Source organism: Dipodomys ordii, unplaced genomic scaffold (genome assembly GCF_000151885.1).
Source record: "Dipodomys ordii isolate 6190 unplaced genomic scaffold, Dord_2.0 Scaffold60, whole genome shotgun sequence".
Classification (NCBI taxonomy): domain Eukaryota; kingdom Metazoa; phylum Chordata; class Mammalia; order Rodentia; family Heteromyidae; genus Dipodomys; species Dipodomys ordii.
Window position 1 is genome coordinate 8,584,339 of NW_012267276.1, and position 18,479 is coordinate 8,602,817.

At 44.0% G+C, this 18,479-nt stretch overlaps 1 protein-coding gene across 1 annotated transcript in view; it reads right to left on the reverse strand.

The window, feature by feature from the left end:
* Fgf2 (fibroblast growth factor 2 (basic)) overlaps window positions 1–18,474 on the reverse strand; it is a 38,914-nt gene extending 20,440 nt beyond the window's left edge. Inside the window, exon 1 of the mRNA XM_013022178.1 lies at window positions 18,298–18,474. Within this exon, the coding sequence (XP_012877632.1) occupies window positions 18,298–18,472 (175 nt within the window). The 5' untranslated portion in view covers window positions 18,473–18,474. The remainder of the gene's footprint in view (window positions 1–18,297) is intronic.
* Window positions 18,475–18,479: the final 5 nt, after the last annotated feature.

An 18,479-nucleotide genomic window follows, 5' to 3' on the forward strand; every position in this document is an offset into this window, starting at 1 on the left:
TATCCAGGCAACACAGACTTGATAAAGCACACACTAGGTCCTGAAACACAGCACCACACGCCAACCTGGCACCACGCCTGCAAGGATTATAGAAAACCACACATGCAGGTTCCATAAGCCTGGGGAGGCAGATAAAGGTTATTCCAAGATTTTTAAACATGAAGGGATTCCATTAAAATGAATCGAATTTCTAACCACCTAAAACCTTTCTTGATTTTCCATTTTTCTCCTTCCTAACATCAAAGGTACAAATCGCCACATAAATCCTTCTCTGAGTCTTGTGTGGAAGATGACTATTCTCTACATACCCTCTGTTATTAGACACATAATATAGACTTTTTAAAAAAAATCATTCTTTACAGCTTGTGTGGGGAGGAAGGGAGAAGTTGGGGAGATGGAAAAGGAAAGGATGGTAGGGGGAAAACAAAGGAGGGGGTAACAATGCTGGATAGGAAATGTACTCATTACCTTACCCATGTAAGTGTAATCTCTTTGTACAGTATCTTTACAATAAATGTACATATATTAAAAAAAATTGTTCTAGTAGTGGAGCTTGAACTCAGGACCTGGTTGCTGTCCCTGAACTTTTGTGCTCAAGGCTAGCACTCTCCTGCTTGAGCCACAGCTCCATTTCTGGCCTTTTGTGTGTGTGTGGGGGGGGGGAGGTAGTTTATTAGAGATAAGAATTTCAGACTGTGCTGCCCAGGCTGGCTTCAAACTGCAATTCTCAGATCTCAGCCTCCTGAGTAGCTAGGATCACAGGTTAAAGCCACAAGTGACCAGCAAGTCTTTGTCTTGTTGGTGGAATTTAAATCTGAGAGCATAACATAGGCAGCACTGTGTACCCTGGAGCTTCTTCTCTTGAAACCTTTGCTCTCGGGACCTAGCCAAAGAGAAACATCAAGGAGACAACCCTCAGCCTTCCAGCCATGTTGCTGCCAAGCAGCTAGATACAAACATAAAGCCATTTTGGATTTCTCTGCTATATGTTAGAGAGCTCACTGCACCCGCAGAGTGGCGCTGCCAAGCCCCGACCCTCTCACAGAATGAAGAGAAATCATAGACCACCTGAAATGTTTGTTTACATGGTTACATTACCATACATAAAGCACTGAAGGCCAGGCACTAGTGATAATCCTAGCCACTCAAGAAGCTGAGATCTGAGGATTACAGTTCAAAGCCAGCCTAGGCAAGCAAGTCCACGAGACTCTTTATCTCCAATTAACCGCCAGGACACCAGGAGTGGCACTGTGGCTCAAAGTGGTAGGGTACTAACCTTGAGTGAAAAAGCTCAGAGACAGCACCCAGGCCCTGAGTTCAAGCCCCACAATGGCCTAAATCAATTAATCAAGCAAGCAAGCACTGGAGGACAGATGACCTATAAAACTAAAACTGAGGTTTGAGGATGATAAACAATAGAGTAACAACTATTATCTAGCAGGACTATACTGAATACTCTGCCTATGTGGCCTAATTCATATTCATGGCAGTATCAATTCAGTGGCTGCTATTCTTTAGTATACCTAATTGGTCACTGAAACTGGTATTTAAAGAAATTAAGTAGTCTACCAAGATTGTGAACTAGTAATGAACTGTGGCATCCTAGCCCTGCCCAGATGTGCTACCACGAGAACAACCCCAGCAGAAGAATGCTGAGAAGCCATGGTGCTAATGGCTCATGCCTATAATCCTAGTTACTCAGAAGGCTGTGATCTGAAGATTATCACGGAGTCTTCTCTCCCCAAAGACCACCTCCCTTCTTGTTCCAGGAGTTTTGACATGAATGTCCGCTTCAGCCCAAATCCTCCCTTCCTTGTTCTTGCTTTATTTGTTGGGCTTCTTCTCTTCCTTTCCCTCCTCTACTTTCTTCTTCCCTTCTTTCTGCCCACCTCACTTCAAGTGTTCTTTCTGCTTCCTCCAGAAGATTTATGAAGGCTTTAGGTGCCTCTGGCTCACATCTCCATTCCTGGCTACATAGGACGTTGAGATCTGAGCATCTTTGGAGCTAGCCCAGGCAGGAAAGCCTATGAGAGTCTTATCTCTAAGTAAACACCAAACAAGCCAGAAGTGTAGGTAGGCTCAAGTGGTAAAGCACTAGCCTTGAGCAAATAAGCTCAGGGATAGAACTTAGGTCCTGAGTTCAAGCCCCAGGACTGGCACAAAAAAAGAAAAGAAAAGAAGAAGAAGAAAAAGAGCAAATAGCAATTACAGTTAGAAATGGGAAACACCAGGTGCAGCATTAGCCGATGATAATGGCAAGTTTCTCAGAGACTATCAGGTAAAATTACCCAGCTTTATGCAAAAGCAGAACTCTTCCTAAAGAGAACCCTCTCAAGAAAGCTCAGAGTAGACAGACACTATGTAATGAGATAAATCACAGTGTGTGCATGCCGATCCCGTGGCTTGAACTTGGGGCCTAAATGCTGTCTCTGAGCACTTTTGCTCCAAGTTTTTACTCTACCACTTGAGCCACATAGCTCCACCTCAGGGTTTTTTTTGTTTGTTTGTTTGTTTTGCTGCCTCTGAACTGTAGTCTCTAGGATTATAGGTATGAACCACTGGCACTTAAATCACAGTCTTAAATCACTGGCCAACCTTAAATCCCAGTCTCACCCTTCTTTCCATACTAATAATTTTCATGTGCAATTGATATGCAATTGTTCATATTTATGAGGTCCCTGTGACATTTAAGTACAGGTACACATGTGTAGTGATCAAGTCAGGGTAAGGGGCACAACTCTCTCCTCAGACATTTGTCCTTTCCTTGTATGCAAGACGTCCCAGATCTGCTCGGCTATTTTGAAGTATACCCTCAGCTGTCAGGGTAACAGTTACCTACCTGTGCTATGGAGCACCAGAAGTCACTCATATCCAACTGCACCCCAGGCTGTCTTTTCTCCACTCTTTCCTTTCCATGCTTCTCAAGCAAACAGTATTGTATGTGTGCAGGTACTAAGATTTGCATTAGGGTCTCAAGCTTGCTCAGTTGGTGCTCTACCACTTCAACCATGCCCACAGTCCAGCTTTTTGCTGGTTAATTGGCAATGGAGATTTTTCTTCTTGGGCTAGCTTCAAACCTTCATCCTCTGAATCTCAGCCTGCTAAGTATCTAAGATTTCAGGCCTGAGCCACCAGTTCCTAACTAACATTTCTTATAATTAGTAGACAGACACATTTCCTAGAGATCTTATTCACAACATCAATGGTCATAAATTAAGGCTCATATCAGTTCACAATTTGGCAAACACATTTCCTTGTAATATAGCTCACAATGGTTTTCTCACTACTGAGATTAACTGGTAGACATGTTTGAACATATCTAAGATTCTATCCTCAACATATTTTGGACCCTGGATATGGTGATATCAAATGCTATATAACTCTTGTTCCCAAAAGCAACATGACAGCAGGGCACCAGTGGCTCATGCCTGTAATCCTAGCTACTCAGGAGGCTGAGATCATGGTTCAAAGCCAGCTCAGGCAGGAAAAAACCTGTGAGACTCATCTCTGATAAAACCAGAAGTGGTGCTGCAGCTCAAGTGGTAGAGTGCTAGCCTTGAGCTGAGGAGCTAAGGGACAGCACCCAGGCCCAGAGTTCAAGCCCATAACCAACAACAACAACAAAAAAAGCAACCTGACACCTGACTATTGGCATCTAATTTTAGGGCTCATGGAAATCAAACGCATCCATGGGCTCCCAGGTTACAGCTCCCCATCGGGAGAAAAGATGGCTCCCCATACTTGAGACGGCTTCCCTGATATTATTTTGCATACACAGGAGGACTTATTCCAAGTTCTGTTCTCTGCCCTCCCTGGAGAGCTGAGAACTTCCACTGCAACCATCAGCCAATGTAAGTATTCAGCTTCTAACAAAACACTTACCTGCCTGGCACCAGTGGCTCATGCCTATAATCCTAGCTATTCAGGAGGCTGAGATCTGAGGGTATGAGTTCAAAACCAGCCCACACAGGAAAGTCTATGAGACTCTTATCTCCAATTAACCACAAAAAAAAGCCAGAAGTGAAGCTGTGGCTCCAGTGGTAAAGTACTAGTTCTGAGTACAAAAGCTCAGGGAAAGTGCCCAGACCCTGATTTCAAGCCCAAGAATCAACACACTCACACACGCGCCACCCACTTTTGTAGGTAACAGTCAGGATCTAGGCCAAGATTCTCCCTGATTCTGCAGCTTAAAAGGCCTACAGTTATATGCCATTAAGCATCGCCAAAAAATAATTTCACTCTGGAAACTATTCAATGTAAGTGTAACCAAACAGATATCAATTGCTTTTTTTCCCCAAGTCTCATTAAAACACTGAAAGAGTTCCTGGTCTTGAATAAGATAACTTCCAAGAAAAACCAGCTGAATTGAAACATGTAAATAACTAAATTCTCTGCTATACGAGATAGAAGCTAGCTTTTAAAGTGTCTAGCAAAAATCATCACTTTGATTTACATATTAACCTAAAGCATGAAGACATTTTGATGGTAACAGACAGGGGTCAGAAGCTTACTAAAAATGCTTTTAAGGTTGAGATGAAGCTCAGTGGTAGAGTGCTTGCCTAGCACGAAAGGCCCTAAGTTCATCCTCAACACTGCAAAACTAAGTCGTATTTCTACTTTAGATCATGATAAAGTGTATCTTTACTCCATTTCTTTGTTCTAGCAATAGGATCTGCACTCAGTTCCTTGCACCCTTGCTTGGATTTTCCACTCAGGCTGGCCCTGTACTACTTGATCCACATCTTCACTTCTGCCTTTTTGCTGGTAAAGTGGAGATAAGTCTCAAGAACTTTCCTGCCTGGAATGGCTTTGAACCATGATCCTTAAATCTCAGCCTCCTGAGTAACTAGGGTTACAGGTGTAGGCCACCAGTTCCCCACTCCTTCCCTTTTGTTAATCTTTCAAAGAGAAAGCTTCTAGTTTATTAACTGGGGTGTGTGTTTGTGTGTGTGTGTATGTGTGTGCACATGCACGCGTGTGTGTGTGCCAATCCTGGGGCTTGAACATAAGAGTCACAGCACTGTCCCTCAGTTTTGTTGTTTTTGCTCAAATCTAGCACTTTACCACTTGAGCCACAGCTCTATTCCCAGCTTTTTTGGTGATTCATTGGAGAAAGGAGTCTCACAGATGTTCCCACCCAGGCTGGCTTTGAATCAGGATCCTCAGATCTCAGACTCTAAGGTAGCCACAGGTGCCTGGTTGATGTTAGATTACTAATAAATAATTTCTATAGAGAAATTGATCTGAAGAGATGCATCTAGTCTATAGACTTGGAGGTTGAAGAATATCACTAACAGCCACAGACTATTATGGGTTTTTTTTATTGTTAAAAATAAATGATCAGAGCTGGGAATATGGCTTAGTGGTAGAGTGCTTGCCTAGCATATATGAAGCTCTGGGTTCAATTCCTCATGACCACATACACAGAAAAGGCTGGAAATGGTGCTGTGGCTCAAGTGGTAGAGTGCTAGCCATGAGCAAAAGAAGCCTTGGCCCTGAGTTTAAGCCCCAGGACTGGCAAAAAAAAAGAAAAAGTTATCAGAAAATTGGCATTAAACTTAAAAATGGAGTTCAGCATAACTGTCAAGTCTGAGAGTGTACATTCCTTGTGAAAAATAACGGTCTGAGCCAGGGGTCAGTAAGACAGTTAAGTAGTTAAGTTTTAGGCTTTGAGAGGTATCTGCTCTGTAATGCAAAATCAGCCACAGGCAACTAAACAAGGGTGGGGGGTTAGTGGGGGAACAAGGAAAGGGGTAACAATGCTCCCCAAGAAATGTACTCATTGCCTTACTCATGTAACTGTAACCCCTCTGTACAGCATCTTTACAATAAAATAAATTTTAAAAAGAAACATGGGGTTGTGTTCCGATAAAACATGACTCACACAGCAGGCTGTGGGCAGAATCCAGGCCTTCAGCCACGGCCTAAGAAATTCAATTATGAACAACTGACTTCTGAAGAAAATGTTCTTCTACAGAAGACTGCCATGAGAAATTCTGTCAAATATTCTATCGAAATCAACATATTAAGCATATGTAGGTTACTATGGATCCTCTATAGTATCCACTTACTACTTATTCTGATTCTCAGTATTTCCCAGCCATCTGGGATTTTTTTTTCAAAGACTCATGTGAAGCATACTAACTGTATTACCAGAAAACACCTTTATCCCATGTGTTAATATCCACAGAAACCAAGAATCCACTAGCACTTCTGCTTCCCACTGCTTTCTTACTCTCTTGGCTTGACACTGTCGGCTCCTGGGATGATGTATGCCCCAGGGACTGGGACTGGTCATGTGTGTGATGTTCTGAGGACTAACAGAAGGGGTCTGCAGAAAGAAGAATATCAAATTATGGAACTGGACCATTAATTATGGAATTATTCAACTGGGCCAGTTGAATAATTATTCTGTCAAGGAATAATGCCCAGTTACTTAGGTGATGTTATGCGCTAAACTGTATCCCTGTAAGTCTCAAATGTTAACATGCTAATCACCCAGGAGACAGTGCCTATAAGGTGATATGGTTGAGACCTTTAAGGGAAGGCCCTAATACAGTCTGACTTCTGTCCTTCTAAGAGGAACTTCAGACACACAAAGGAACAGTAAGACATAGGCCCCAAGGAAAGACCATGTGAACTGGCCACAAGAACGTAGCCACCTGCCCATCAAGGAGAGAGACCTTAGGAGAAATGAAACCTGGTAATACCCTCATCTTTCAACCTCCAAGATTTAAGAAAGTAAGTTTCTGGTGCCCAAAGCCATCTAGCCAGTGGGATTTGGTTTTGGCAGCCACAGCATGCTAATACAGATGAGACTGCATAGAAGAAATGGCACTAGTACACAATAAGGAAGAACAGCAGCCCCCCTGCATGAGTGACCTCCGGGGAAAATCAATCCACCAGACCTGGGCCAGAAATGAGGGCTGGGGAAAGGGGCGCAAGGGAGAGATGTGGCTAGTTAGCAGGGAAGAGTGTTGAACCTGAAGTAGAGGAGTCCAAAAGGGGCCAAATGAGTCCATAAAGAAAAGGCTACATGGAGATACATGGAGATGTATTTGTGTATGTGGCTTAGCACTTTCATTTTTTAAGACATATTTTAATTGCTATTGTAAAGGTGATGTACAGAGGGGTTATAGCTACATAAGTCAGGGAATGAAGCCAGCCATCAAGCAAACCCCTAACTCAAAAATAACCAAGTGAAAAGGAGGGTAGAGGCATGGTTAAAGGGGTAGAACACCAGCTGAGCAAGCAACCAGCCAGCAGGAGGCACTGGGTTCAGGCCATGAGACTGGCAAACATTAAACTTTTTTTAAAAAACTCATTTTAGTTATTCTCTTTGTATTTTTTTTATGCCTAACTTATTCTGGATTTTCATCTTCTAGAGACCCAGGCTTCCAAGTTTATTCCATTTCTATTGTGTTGTTCTATCTTTGCATGTGCTAGTTAAAATCTTCAATCTACTCTTCAGAATAATTATTTTGTACTACATCTCAGCAGAGATATTTCATAAACAACATAGAATGCAATGGCAAAAAGGTTAAAATTAGATAGCAGAGGCCTAAGTTTCTGATTGAGAATACTTTAAATCACTTCTTAAAAATCACTTCGGATTCAGATTTTTGCTACATGATCCATGTTGAATTCTTGCTGTGAGCCTCTATTCTAAGCACGAAGATGTCTAGATGCCATAACTATTTGCTACTCTGTCATGGACAGAGACCAGATTTTAAAAGGCAAAGGAAGAAACTTTTTTATATCTGTGAAATGAGGAAAAACATGTTTGGTAAATATCTAACACAGTTAACAGTTTGGTGTGGTGGCTCACTCCTGTAATGCCAGTTCTTAAGAGGTAGAAACTGGGAGAATCTTGGTTAGAGGTCAATCAAGGGGAAAAAAACACCAAAATCTCTATCTCAAGGAAAAGACCTGGGCCTAGTGGCACACAGCTGCCACCCCAGCTGTGAAGGTACAAAGTAAGAGAATGACAGTCCAGGCTGGCCTGCGAAAGAAAATTGATATCCTACACAAGAAACAACTAAGGTAGCCAGGTGTCAGTGCTCATACCTGTAATCCTAGCCACTCAGGAGACTGAGATATGAGGACCACAGTTTAAAGCTAGAAGTGAAACTGTGGCTCAAGTGGTAGATTACTAGCACTGAGCAAAAAGCTAAGCGACAGCTCCCAGGCCCTGAGTTCAAGCTTCAGGATCCACACATAATAAAAGAAAAATTAAAGACAACTCAGATTTAAAAAAAAAAAACCTCTCCACACTTGTTTCTATAAAATGAAAAGTATTCAATCAAATACAAAATGCAAACACACACCCAATTAGACTTCCAAAATCTAAGGGATTTTTTCTCCCAAGTTCCCATTCAGCTAGTGAATAAATGACACCTCCCCATAACCCAGACCCAGACAGACAGACAGACAGACAGACACACACACACACACACACACACACACACACACACACACACACAGGTAGCAAAGGCTAGAAATAACTATGAAAGAAGTCAAGGGGCTGAGAAGGTGGCTCAGTGGTAGAGCACTTGCCTTGCATGCATGAGCCCTGTGTTCGATTCCTCAGCACCACATAAGCAGGAAAAAAAAAAGCCGGAAGTGGTGCTATATGGCTCAAGTGGTAGAGTGCTAGCCTTGAGCTGAAGAGCTGAGGGACAGCGCTCAGGCCCAGAGTTCAGGCCCCACAACCGGACCAAAAGAAAGAAAGAAGAAAGAAGGAAAGAAAGAAAGAAAGAAAGAAAGAAAGAAAGAAAGAAAGAAAGAAAGAAAGAAAGAAAGAAAGAAAGAAGGACGGACGGACGGAAGGAAGGAAGGAAGGAAGGAAGGAAGGAAGGAAGGAAGGAAGGAAAGAAGTCAAATAATACTTGGTGGAATAAGAAAAACCTAGCTATGAATAGAAAAATAATGCTAAGAAAGAAAGCATTAAACAGTGTTACATATGCCACATGTTAATTTTTATATGATAGCAGAGAATTAATTTTACTTCTGTCAATATGGAGGCTTGAACTCAGGGCCACATGATTTCAACTCACTTTGCCCACTCAACTGGCAATCTACCATTTGAGCCTTATCTCCACTTCTAAAGTCTTGCCAGGTAATTTGAGATAAAGGGTCTCATGGATTTTCCTGACTTGGCTGGCTTTGAACTGCAATCCTTGGATCTCAGACTCCTGAGCAGCCAGGATAAGATGTCTGAGCCACTGGCATCCTGCTAATTTTACTTCTTCTAATTCAAAATAAAGGGCTCATCACATATGTTTCCAATGTAATTTTTTCAATAAAAGTATTATTCAACTCTTACTCCTTTCCATTTCCTATTTTTGTAATGACCATCAAATTAAAAAAAAAAACCAAGCCTTATGAATTGTTTTCTATTTGCAAAATGATTCAGTGTAGGAAGGAATAGAATGAGTGAGGTCATCGGCCACTTCCCCACCCACCCCTGCAGACATCACATCACAAAGCCGGTGACTCATGGTGTCACAGACTCTGAGTGTGACAGGGTTGTGAATACTGGCTTATGCATCTGCATGAATTCCAACATCAAACAACCGGTGCCGTCTTGTCACAGCCAAAGAGGACACTGACAGCGGTGCCCGACAATTCTCAATCCTAACTTACAAAATGATTCTCTGATTTTGCACTTTTTTGTTCAGGACCTGTAGTAGGGTTTGAACTCAGGACTTAGACAATGTCCCTTTTTCACTCAAGTCTAGTACTCTACCACTTAAGCCACACCTTTACTACTGGCTTTTTGCTGTTAATTGGAGAGAAGAATCTCAGACTTTTCTGCCTGGGATAGCTTCAAACTGTGATCCTCAGATCTCAGCCTCCTGAGTAGCTAGGATTACAGGTGTGAGCTACTAGTGCCAAGTACTGCTTTCTGCAATTAGCTGAGGCTGTGGGTGTGTGCCAGTCCTAAGAGCACAGGAAGATCTAGAGATAGACAATCAGGACAGAGAAAGACTGCCCATTGTCTCCTAGATAAATATGAGTACACAGAAAATAGGGGCAGAGGGCCCCCTTAGAGAACAGCAAGGTGAAAGATCAGATGAGCAAGAGAGTGGATGGATGATAGTAGCATCCCAACAATGTGGGCAATGAAACCCAAGCAATTCTCAGACAATAATGTCACATGTCAGTGCAGGTTGGCCAAGCAAAAGCTGTCATGATGAATTGGAAGGCTGTTAGTGTTCTCATGCAAAACAATTTACATAGAATTCAGGGGGCAGAACCACAGCTAGGAAAAGTTAATTAAAAAAAAAAACAAACACAGATCCATTAGAAGAAAGGGTATCAATCACAGAAGCAGAACAACACAATATAAGCCTTCAATGGTTTTAAAGGAAATCAGAATTGCTAATACAAGTTTGAAACTACCTTTCCTTCAAAATAATTCACTTTTCTATGGATTACTCTATAAAAAGCCAAAATCTAGCTTCTAAGGTTACCAGTGCTTTCAAAATATAACTTAGTTATGTATAAAACATTCCATGTGCCTGGCACCAGTGTCTCATGCCTGTCATCCTAGCTACTCAGAAGGCTAAGATCTGAGGATCACGGTTCAAAACCAGCCCCGACAAGGAAAAATCCGTGAGACTCTTCTCTCCAATTAACCACCAGAAAACTGGAAGTGGCACTGTGGCTCAAGTGCTAGAGTGGTCACCTTGAGTTGAAGAGCTAAGAGACAGAGCTCAGACCCAGAGAATTTAAGCCCCACAACCGACAAAAGCAAAAACAAAACCACTCTATGAAAGACCTAAACTTTAGGGCTGGAGATGTGGCTTAAGGAGTAGAGCACCTGCTTAGCAAGCATGAAGCCAAGTAACCACTGGGGGAGGGGCATGAAGAGGAGAAGGAGAACTAAGCACATGGCCAATGAGCACTTAATCCATGGGCCTCTCATCAGCATTTCAACACAGGGTCTTGTGCTCTTGCTTGAATTTTTTCATTCATAGCTAGTGCTTTACCACTTGAGCCTTGCTTCCAGTCAGTCATTTTGCTGGTTAAATGGGGATACAAGTCACTCAGACTTATCTGCCCTAGGCTGGCTTAAGAGTTCAGAATTGTATTATAGAATGCAATGTTGAGGTAAAGTTAATTTGTAGAAGTCAATAACCCTTTGACAGTGCTCTTTCTCTCTCACATTCATTTACACATACCCACACACCTTTACCGCTTTACCTTCCTGTAAATGAATGTGCGGAACATGAAGGTTAAACACTGGGCAAGACAACTTATTCAGAAAGAGAGACAGAGCTTGAATGAGACATAAGCTAAACACTGAGTGTTGGCTCTCTGTTGACTCCAAGTCCTCCAAATTTCTTCAAACTAAACACAGTTGATGGGGTGAACCTGGCCAGACTGGTTTCTAAGAACCACAGACTGTGGCTCAATGGGTGAGGTGCTCTAGCAGTGATCATTTTCTCAATCTGTTCCAAGTTCCAATGGCTATAAATTACCAAACGTACAGGATTGTTATTAAAGATAAAGTCTGGTAGGAAAAGATAATGTAAGAACCAATTTAAGAGATTACACGACAAAATAACCATAGTGCCACAGTGGTATTTTTGTAATAATTCAACATTAATAAGCATCATTCCAAATTATTTTGTGGAACAAATCACACCACTCATTAACTACTGAGAAGAGACAATAATACAAAGTATTATAATAAATCAAAGATCCTTGATTTCAGAACCCAGAAAATGACAAGCTCATAAAACAAGAGCCAGGCACCGGTGGCTCACAACTGTAATCCTAGCTACTTAGAAGCCTGAGGTCTGAGGATTACAGTTCGAAGCCAGCCAGGCAGACAAGGCCATGAAACTCTTATCCCCAATTAACTAAAAAACAAAACAAAAAGCTTGAAGTGGATCTTCAATGGTAGAGTGCTAGCTCTGAGCAATAAAGCTCAAAGTTCAAGGCCCAGGCCTAGGTCACACACACTGCACTTGTTTGGACAGAATATGCTGAGGTGGTCAGGGTTTGCTCTAGCCTTGTTCCATGTCTCCATCACAAGCTCTGATCCCAGGCCAGTCTTCCCCCACATGTGTACTTCAGAGAAAAGGGGCCCAGGCAGGGTGTTCAGAAAATCAGCAAAACACTGAAATTGGAAAAAGATGCAGTCTGTGACAGTATGCTTTCCATCTTGTCCTCAGGGCCTCTTGTGGTTTAAACACGGTGGTCCAATAATGTGCCCACATTGTCTGTGTATCTGTATGCAGGTCCTGAGGCTTAAACTCAGGATGTGAGTGCTATCCCTGAGCTTTATTTGCTCAAGGCCAGTGCTCTGCTACTTGAGCAACAGCTCTACTTCTGGGGTCTTTTGGTGGTTTATTGAGTCTCATGCCTAGGCTGCTTTCCAACTGGGAGCCTCAGATCTCAGCCTCCTAAGTAGCTAGGATTCCAGGTTTGAGCCACCAGCACCTGGCTCAAATTGTCTTTCTCAACATCCCTAAAGAAGTTTCTCAGAAACAACAAATAGATGAATAAAGCCTTTTTTTTCACTTTTAATACATAAAAAGCGGCTCTTGTTTTCTTATTACATCTGCAATATTTTATTTGCCCATTAAGCTTGAAAATCAGGGCCACCGGTGTCTCATCATCCTTAGAGGGCGACTGCTGTGTGGCAGTTGTGTCACTGTCCAGGTCTAATTACATAAGTGCCACTTCATCAACACAACAAAGCCCACGGGGCATGGCATTTGGGGGTGCTGAGGTCATTTGGCGGCTAAGTGATCTCCGGGGGCCCTAAGGTGTGGTAATATCTGTGACTCATGAATTGTCCTTCTGTTGCTGGGACCCAGGACATGATTGCCAGGATTAAATAAGCTCTGAGGTGACTTCATTTGTTTACTGCAGAAAACAGCATCACAGTAAATATCACATGGCTGGAGGCACAGGAGTGGAGCCCACCTGCCAGATAGTACCAAAGGCAGCCAGGAAAGAGAATCTGGTATCATGGGATAAATGGCTTTCTCCCCAAATGCCAGGAAGACACTGGTGAACTGACAAAATGTCTTCCAGGAGCTGGATCTTTGGTGGCCATACTGGAGAGGGGCCCTGGGTGCATGACCAAATGGGAGACCAGGGGGAGGTTAAGACCCAAAGACAAGATGCCTAGTAGCCAGGAGCTCAGCGGGAGAACAAATCAACAGATGAACCCAGCCACTTGATTACATCTCTGAGATTCTAGACCATGAGACCTGTAAACAGGGTGAGAAGCTTCCTTTCGAATTTCACAACTTATTATATAAATCTGTATACTTTATATAGATACATATCTATCTACATACATATATATATATTATATAATTGTGTGTGTGTGTGTGTGTGTGTGTGTGTGTGTGTGCCAGTCCTGGGGCTTGAACTTAGGGCCTAGATACTGTCCCTGAGCATTTTTGTTCAAGGCTGGAGCTCCACCACTTGAACCACAGCTCCACTTCCAGTTTTTGCTGGTTAATTGGGGATAAAGAGTCTTCTTGGGCTGTCTTCAAACCATGATCCTCAGATATCAGCCTCCTGAGTAGCTAGGATTACAGGAGTGAGCCATGACACTCAGCCACAAGGCCGTATTTGGGGTGGAACCCGGGCAGAGGCACTGCACAAGACCCCAGACACCTGGACCCCACCCCAGATCAGGGGTCGCTCAGCCTCACCAAGCAGAAAAGCATGCCCCCCCAGCAATGACTTACGGGTTATCTTAGCACTTCTTCCTTGGTTTTCCCTAAATAAGAGCATCTGGAAGAGATTTAACACCAACATCTGGGCTGATCATATGCAGCTCACATTTGCCTTCCCCTACCCCATCCCGTGCTGCCGAATGTGCTGCCTGGGATAAAACGTTCCCTTGAAAGTCTTACATGGCTCACTTGTTGGAGGACATTCTTGATGTCTTCCCATTCCCATGGACATCAGTGAAGGCTGGCCGGTGCACACTCAGCCCACAAGCTGAGCAGCACACCCTGCAGTGGCTCCTAACATCTTGCTTCTATGTATTTTGTGCCAGTGCTGGGGCTTGAACTCAGTACCTGGACACTGTCCTTTAGCTTTCCTGCTCATGACTGGCCCTCTACCCCTCCAGCCATAGTTCTACTTCTGGGTTGTTGGTTTGTTTGTTTTGCTGATTAAAGCGTCTGATGGACTTTCCGGCTCTGGTTGGCTTCCAACCATGACCCTCAGCTCTCAGCCTCCTGAGTAGCTAGAATTACAGGCGTGAGCCTCTGGTATTAGCTTTTAGACTGATCTTACAGGGTTATAAGGAAGCAACACATGTGGCCCTTTTCAGCGAAATAGCTCAAGGGAATACCCATGTGTGCAGCAACACCTGAGAAGCTGGTGTTCAGCCCCCTTCTCTGACATCCCCTTCCAGAAAGTTCTCTTCCTACCTGTAGTATACATCCTGGCTCCCTCTTCTGTACTGAGCCACATCCCGCCATTTAGACTACTGTCTTCAAAGCACTCCTCTAAATTCCATTGTTTCTGGCTGGCTTTTTGGGAAGAAATCACACGGACACTTTTACTCACACTGAATAGTATAATCTGATCAATGCTAAAATCAGCCTTTCAGAATTTTCTTTTATACCCTAGGAGACAGTGGGCAGAAAGCCTTATGCTAAAGATACAGTTCCAAAGGCAGGTTGCCAAGTCAATGGGACAAAAGAGTTTGATGGAAGAAGCCAGGGGTTCTCACAACTTTCCAAACTAGTGGAGGAAGCTGATTTAATTCTGCCTTTATTCCTCCCCTTTGCTGACTGGTTTTGTGTTAGGATGTGTCCTGTCAAGGAGAAATTATGTAGTGTCCACAGCCACCATTCTCCTTGTCTCTTTCTCATCAGTCTTTCTCTGATTGGTCAGCTTCCAGTGTATCTTCCACATGTGAGAAAGACAAACTACACTCATGCTTCACTGCAGGGGACAGAGGATCCAATTGAGGCACTTCTGGGTTTGTATTATTGTCAGTCTATGATGTGGTAAGAGGTGTCCTTCAAAAACTAAGCTTAGGGCTGAGATCTAAGGATCACAGTACAAAGACAGCCAGGGCAGAAAAAAGTCCGTCAGACTCTTATCTCCAATGAACCACCAGAAAACCAGAAATAGTGCCATGGCTCAAGTGCTTGCCTTGAGCTGAAGAGTTCGGGGACAGTGCCCCGGACCATAGTTCAAGCCCCACGACTGACCAAAAAATTAAAAAAACTTAGTTAAGTCTGTAGTTACTAGGCTAAGATCCATGGGACTAAGATTCAGGGATAACCCAGGCAGACAAATTCAAGAGATTTCCATCTCTAAAAAAACCATCAAGAAGCAGGGCTGGAGGCATGGCTCAAGTGGTAAAGCACCAGATGAGTAAGCAAGCCACAAAAGTGAGAGGCTCTGTGTTCAAACACCAGTACTACAAAAAGAAAAATTCTAGCTGAACTACTCTGGATGAGTAATTAATCATCTCTTCATTTTTTATCAGTTGTGGGGCTTGAACTCGGACCTGAGCAACCTCTGAAGGCTAATGTTCTACCACTTTGAACCAAAGCTCCACTTCCCATTTTCTGGTGGTTCCTTGGAGAGAAGAGTTTCATGGGCTTTTCCTTGCCTAGGCTGGCTTTGAACCTTGACCTTCAGATCTCAGCCTCCTGAGTAGCTAGGATTACAGATGTGAGTCACCAGTGCCTGGCTTCATCTCTTCATTTTTAATATCTTGCCTTTAGTTAGTGATAAAGTTGCCCGGATGCCAATTTTTAGCACTAATGGCATTTGAAGTGAGAACATTTTGGACTGGGAAGACTATGCTGTGCATTGTAGGACAATTAGAAGGATCCTTGTCCCCCACCCAGGTGATGACAACTAATCCAGCCCTCTGGAGACAGGCAGAATGCTCTCGCCTTAATGCCAGCCTGGGCTATAACCAAACTCTGTCTCAAAAACAAACTAGGGTCACAGAAATGAGAAGTCAATCCAGAGTTAAAAGGAAAAAGTTAATGGCTGCTTTTGCAAGGGTGGTAATATAGTATGCAATGCACATCATTCAAAATCACTCCCACTCACCTCCATATGGGTTTTTTTTGGGGGGTCCGGTTATGGGGCCTGAACTCTGGGTCTGGGCGCTGTCCCTCAGCTCTTCAGCTCAAGGCTACCGCTCTACCACTTGAGCCACAGCACCACTTCCGGCTTTTTTCTTTTTGCTTATATGGTGCTGAGGAATTGAACCCAGGGCCTCAGGCATGCAAGGCAAGCGCTCTACCACTGAGCCACCTTCCCAGCCCCTCCATATGGTTTTTGTTGTTGTTGTTTGTACACTCAGACTGCGGATTGAACTCAGGGCCTAGGTGTTGTCTCTTAGCTATTTTGCTCAAGGTTAGCACTCTACCACTTGAATCACAGCTCCACTTTGGCTTCTGGTGGTTAACTGGAGATGAGAATCTCAGGGACTTTCCTGCCCCCGCTGGCTTCTAACCATGATCCTGAGATCTCAGCCTTCTGAGTAGTTAGGATTACAAGCATGAGCTACCAACCAACTCTTGGTTCCATATAGTTTTATTATAAGACAAGTAGTTTTAAAAAAAAATCCTGCAACTAACAGGACATTAAAAAAAGAGTACTATGTAACGCTCCAAACATGAACTATTCAGGAAGATAATAATTCTGTTCTTTAGCCATAAAACATGCTTTTTAAGTAACCATTTGTGATACCAGAAAAGGATAAAACCTTTATGTAACTTGTCCTAATATGCTGAAGTAGCATAGCAGACAACTGCAGAGCTAACTCCAAAGCCAAAGTTTGTGAAATCTACTCATTGCCAGAATACAGAAATCATATTAACCCCGATATTTGGTTACAAAAATCTTTTCTATTTACCGATTGGTAATTTTTTAAATTATGGCAAGCCTGAAGAAAAATTAAGACCTGGCTCTTTTGCCGCTGACTAACTTGAAAGTAATAAAAATTAAGCTATAGTTTCAATAAGAGCAAGAAGTCCTAAGGAGTGACAGAGTTGGGATGACAGACAATGCACGGGGCTCAAAGAACTAGGAGAAAGGAATTTTGAAAGATTTTATCATGAAGGAGAAATAAGACATGTTCCAACTCATTTGAACACTACACACTTTATTATACATGCATGTATGGAACAATGTGCCCCCATTCAATGCCCAAATTTTATGTCTAAGTGAATCAGTTAAAAGCAAATTTAAAGGGGGCACCAGCAGCTCAAGCCTATAATCCTAGCTAAGTCAGGCGGCTGAGTAAAGAGTGAGGTTCCAGGGCCAGCCTCTTATGTTAAATTAACCATCAAATAGAAATGGAGCTGTGGCTCTAGCGGTAGAGCACCAGCCTTGAATGAACACACACACACACACACACACATATTAAGTTATGCATTTAAAAAAAACTAGACAAATATGAAAGGGCATTTCGCATTCCTAGCTGAAATCCTGTTTAGCTAGCAACTTTTCCTGCGCCCGGGGCTAGGCAGGCAGGCAGGCAGTTTACCTGCCTCGGATCTTTTTTAGACAAATACAGGCTGATTCCCCTTCTAGAACTCAAATAGGAAAGGCAGCGTGCAGAGCTTTTGATACAGCAGTTTTAACTCCTTGCAGCCTGCTCGCTGGCATGACCTCGCACCTAGCGTGCTAAAGGCGCACGCCTGGAGCGCGCCCCTCTCTTCTGCAGGCTCCAGGGGCGGACCCCAGCTCGGAAACGTGGTACCGATGCAAACCATCACCGCTCCCCACAAAACTACACACTGAGAAACTCCCGGGGAGGAGGGTTTTCAACAATCTGCATTGCAACGAACTCGGGGGAGGGGTGTGGAATGCCCCCCCAAAGTTAAGCACCACGGATTTAAGCCAAGGTTACTTCTATAACCACAGGTAGTGTTTCTGGGTTTTTTCCTTTCTTCTTTACAAAAAGTAAACCCTGAAGTTCTCATGTTATCGCCTAGCCTGCAGCCAGGTGGGTGTGACCCCCTCCTAAAGCCGGTGGCCTCCGGGGCCTGCGCGCTGCTCACGCGGGACCCGAGGTCTGTGTTTTATTCTCGAGGGCCGGGGGGAGTTGTCTAATTGTCCCCCTTTTGTTCGCGCTTCTTCTGGCTGTCAATTGAGCAGAAGATGGAAAATCAGGGAGCAGGGCTGGGGGGTGGGGCAGGGCTCAGCGCGCGCCTTTTCCCGGAAAGGCCGCAGCGCTCCCGAGCACCCTCCTCCTCCTCCCTCGGTGGGCGCGCCCAGGTGGTCCGCCGCCGGGGTGGGGGGACCCGAAGCCGTCCGGGCGCCCGGACTCACCGTGAGGGTCGCTCTTCTCCCGGACGCCGTCCACTCGGCCGTCGGGGTGGATGCGCAGGAAGAAGCCCCCGTTCTTGCAATACAGCTGCTTGGGGTCCGTGAAGTTCCCGGGCGGGAAGGCGTCGCCAGCGTCCCCCGCCAGCGCGGAGAGCGAGGTAACGGCCCCGGCCGCCATGGGTCCC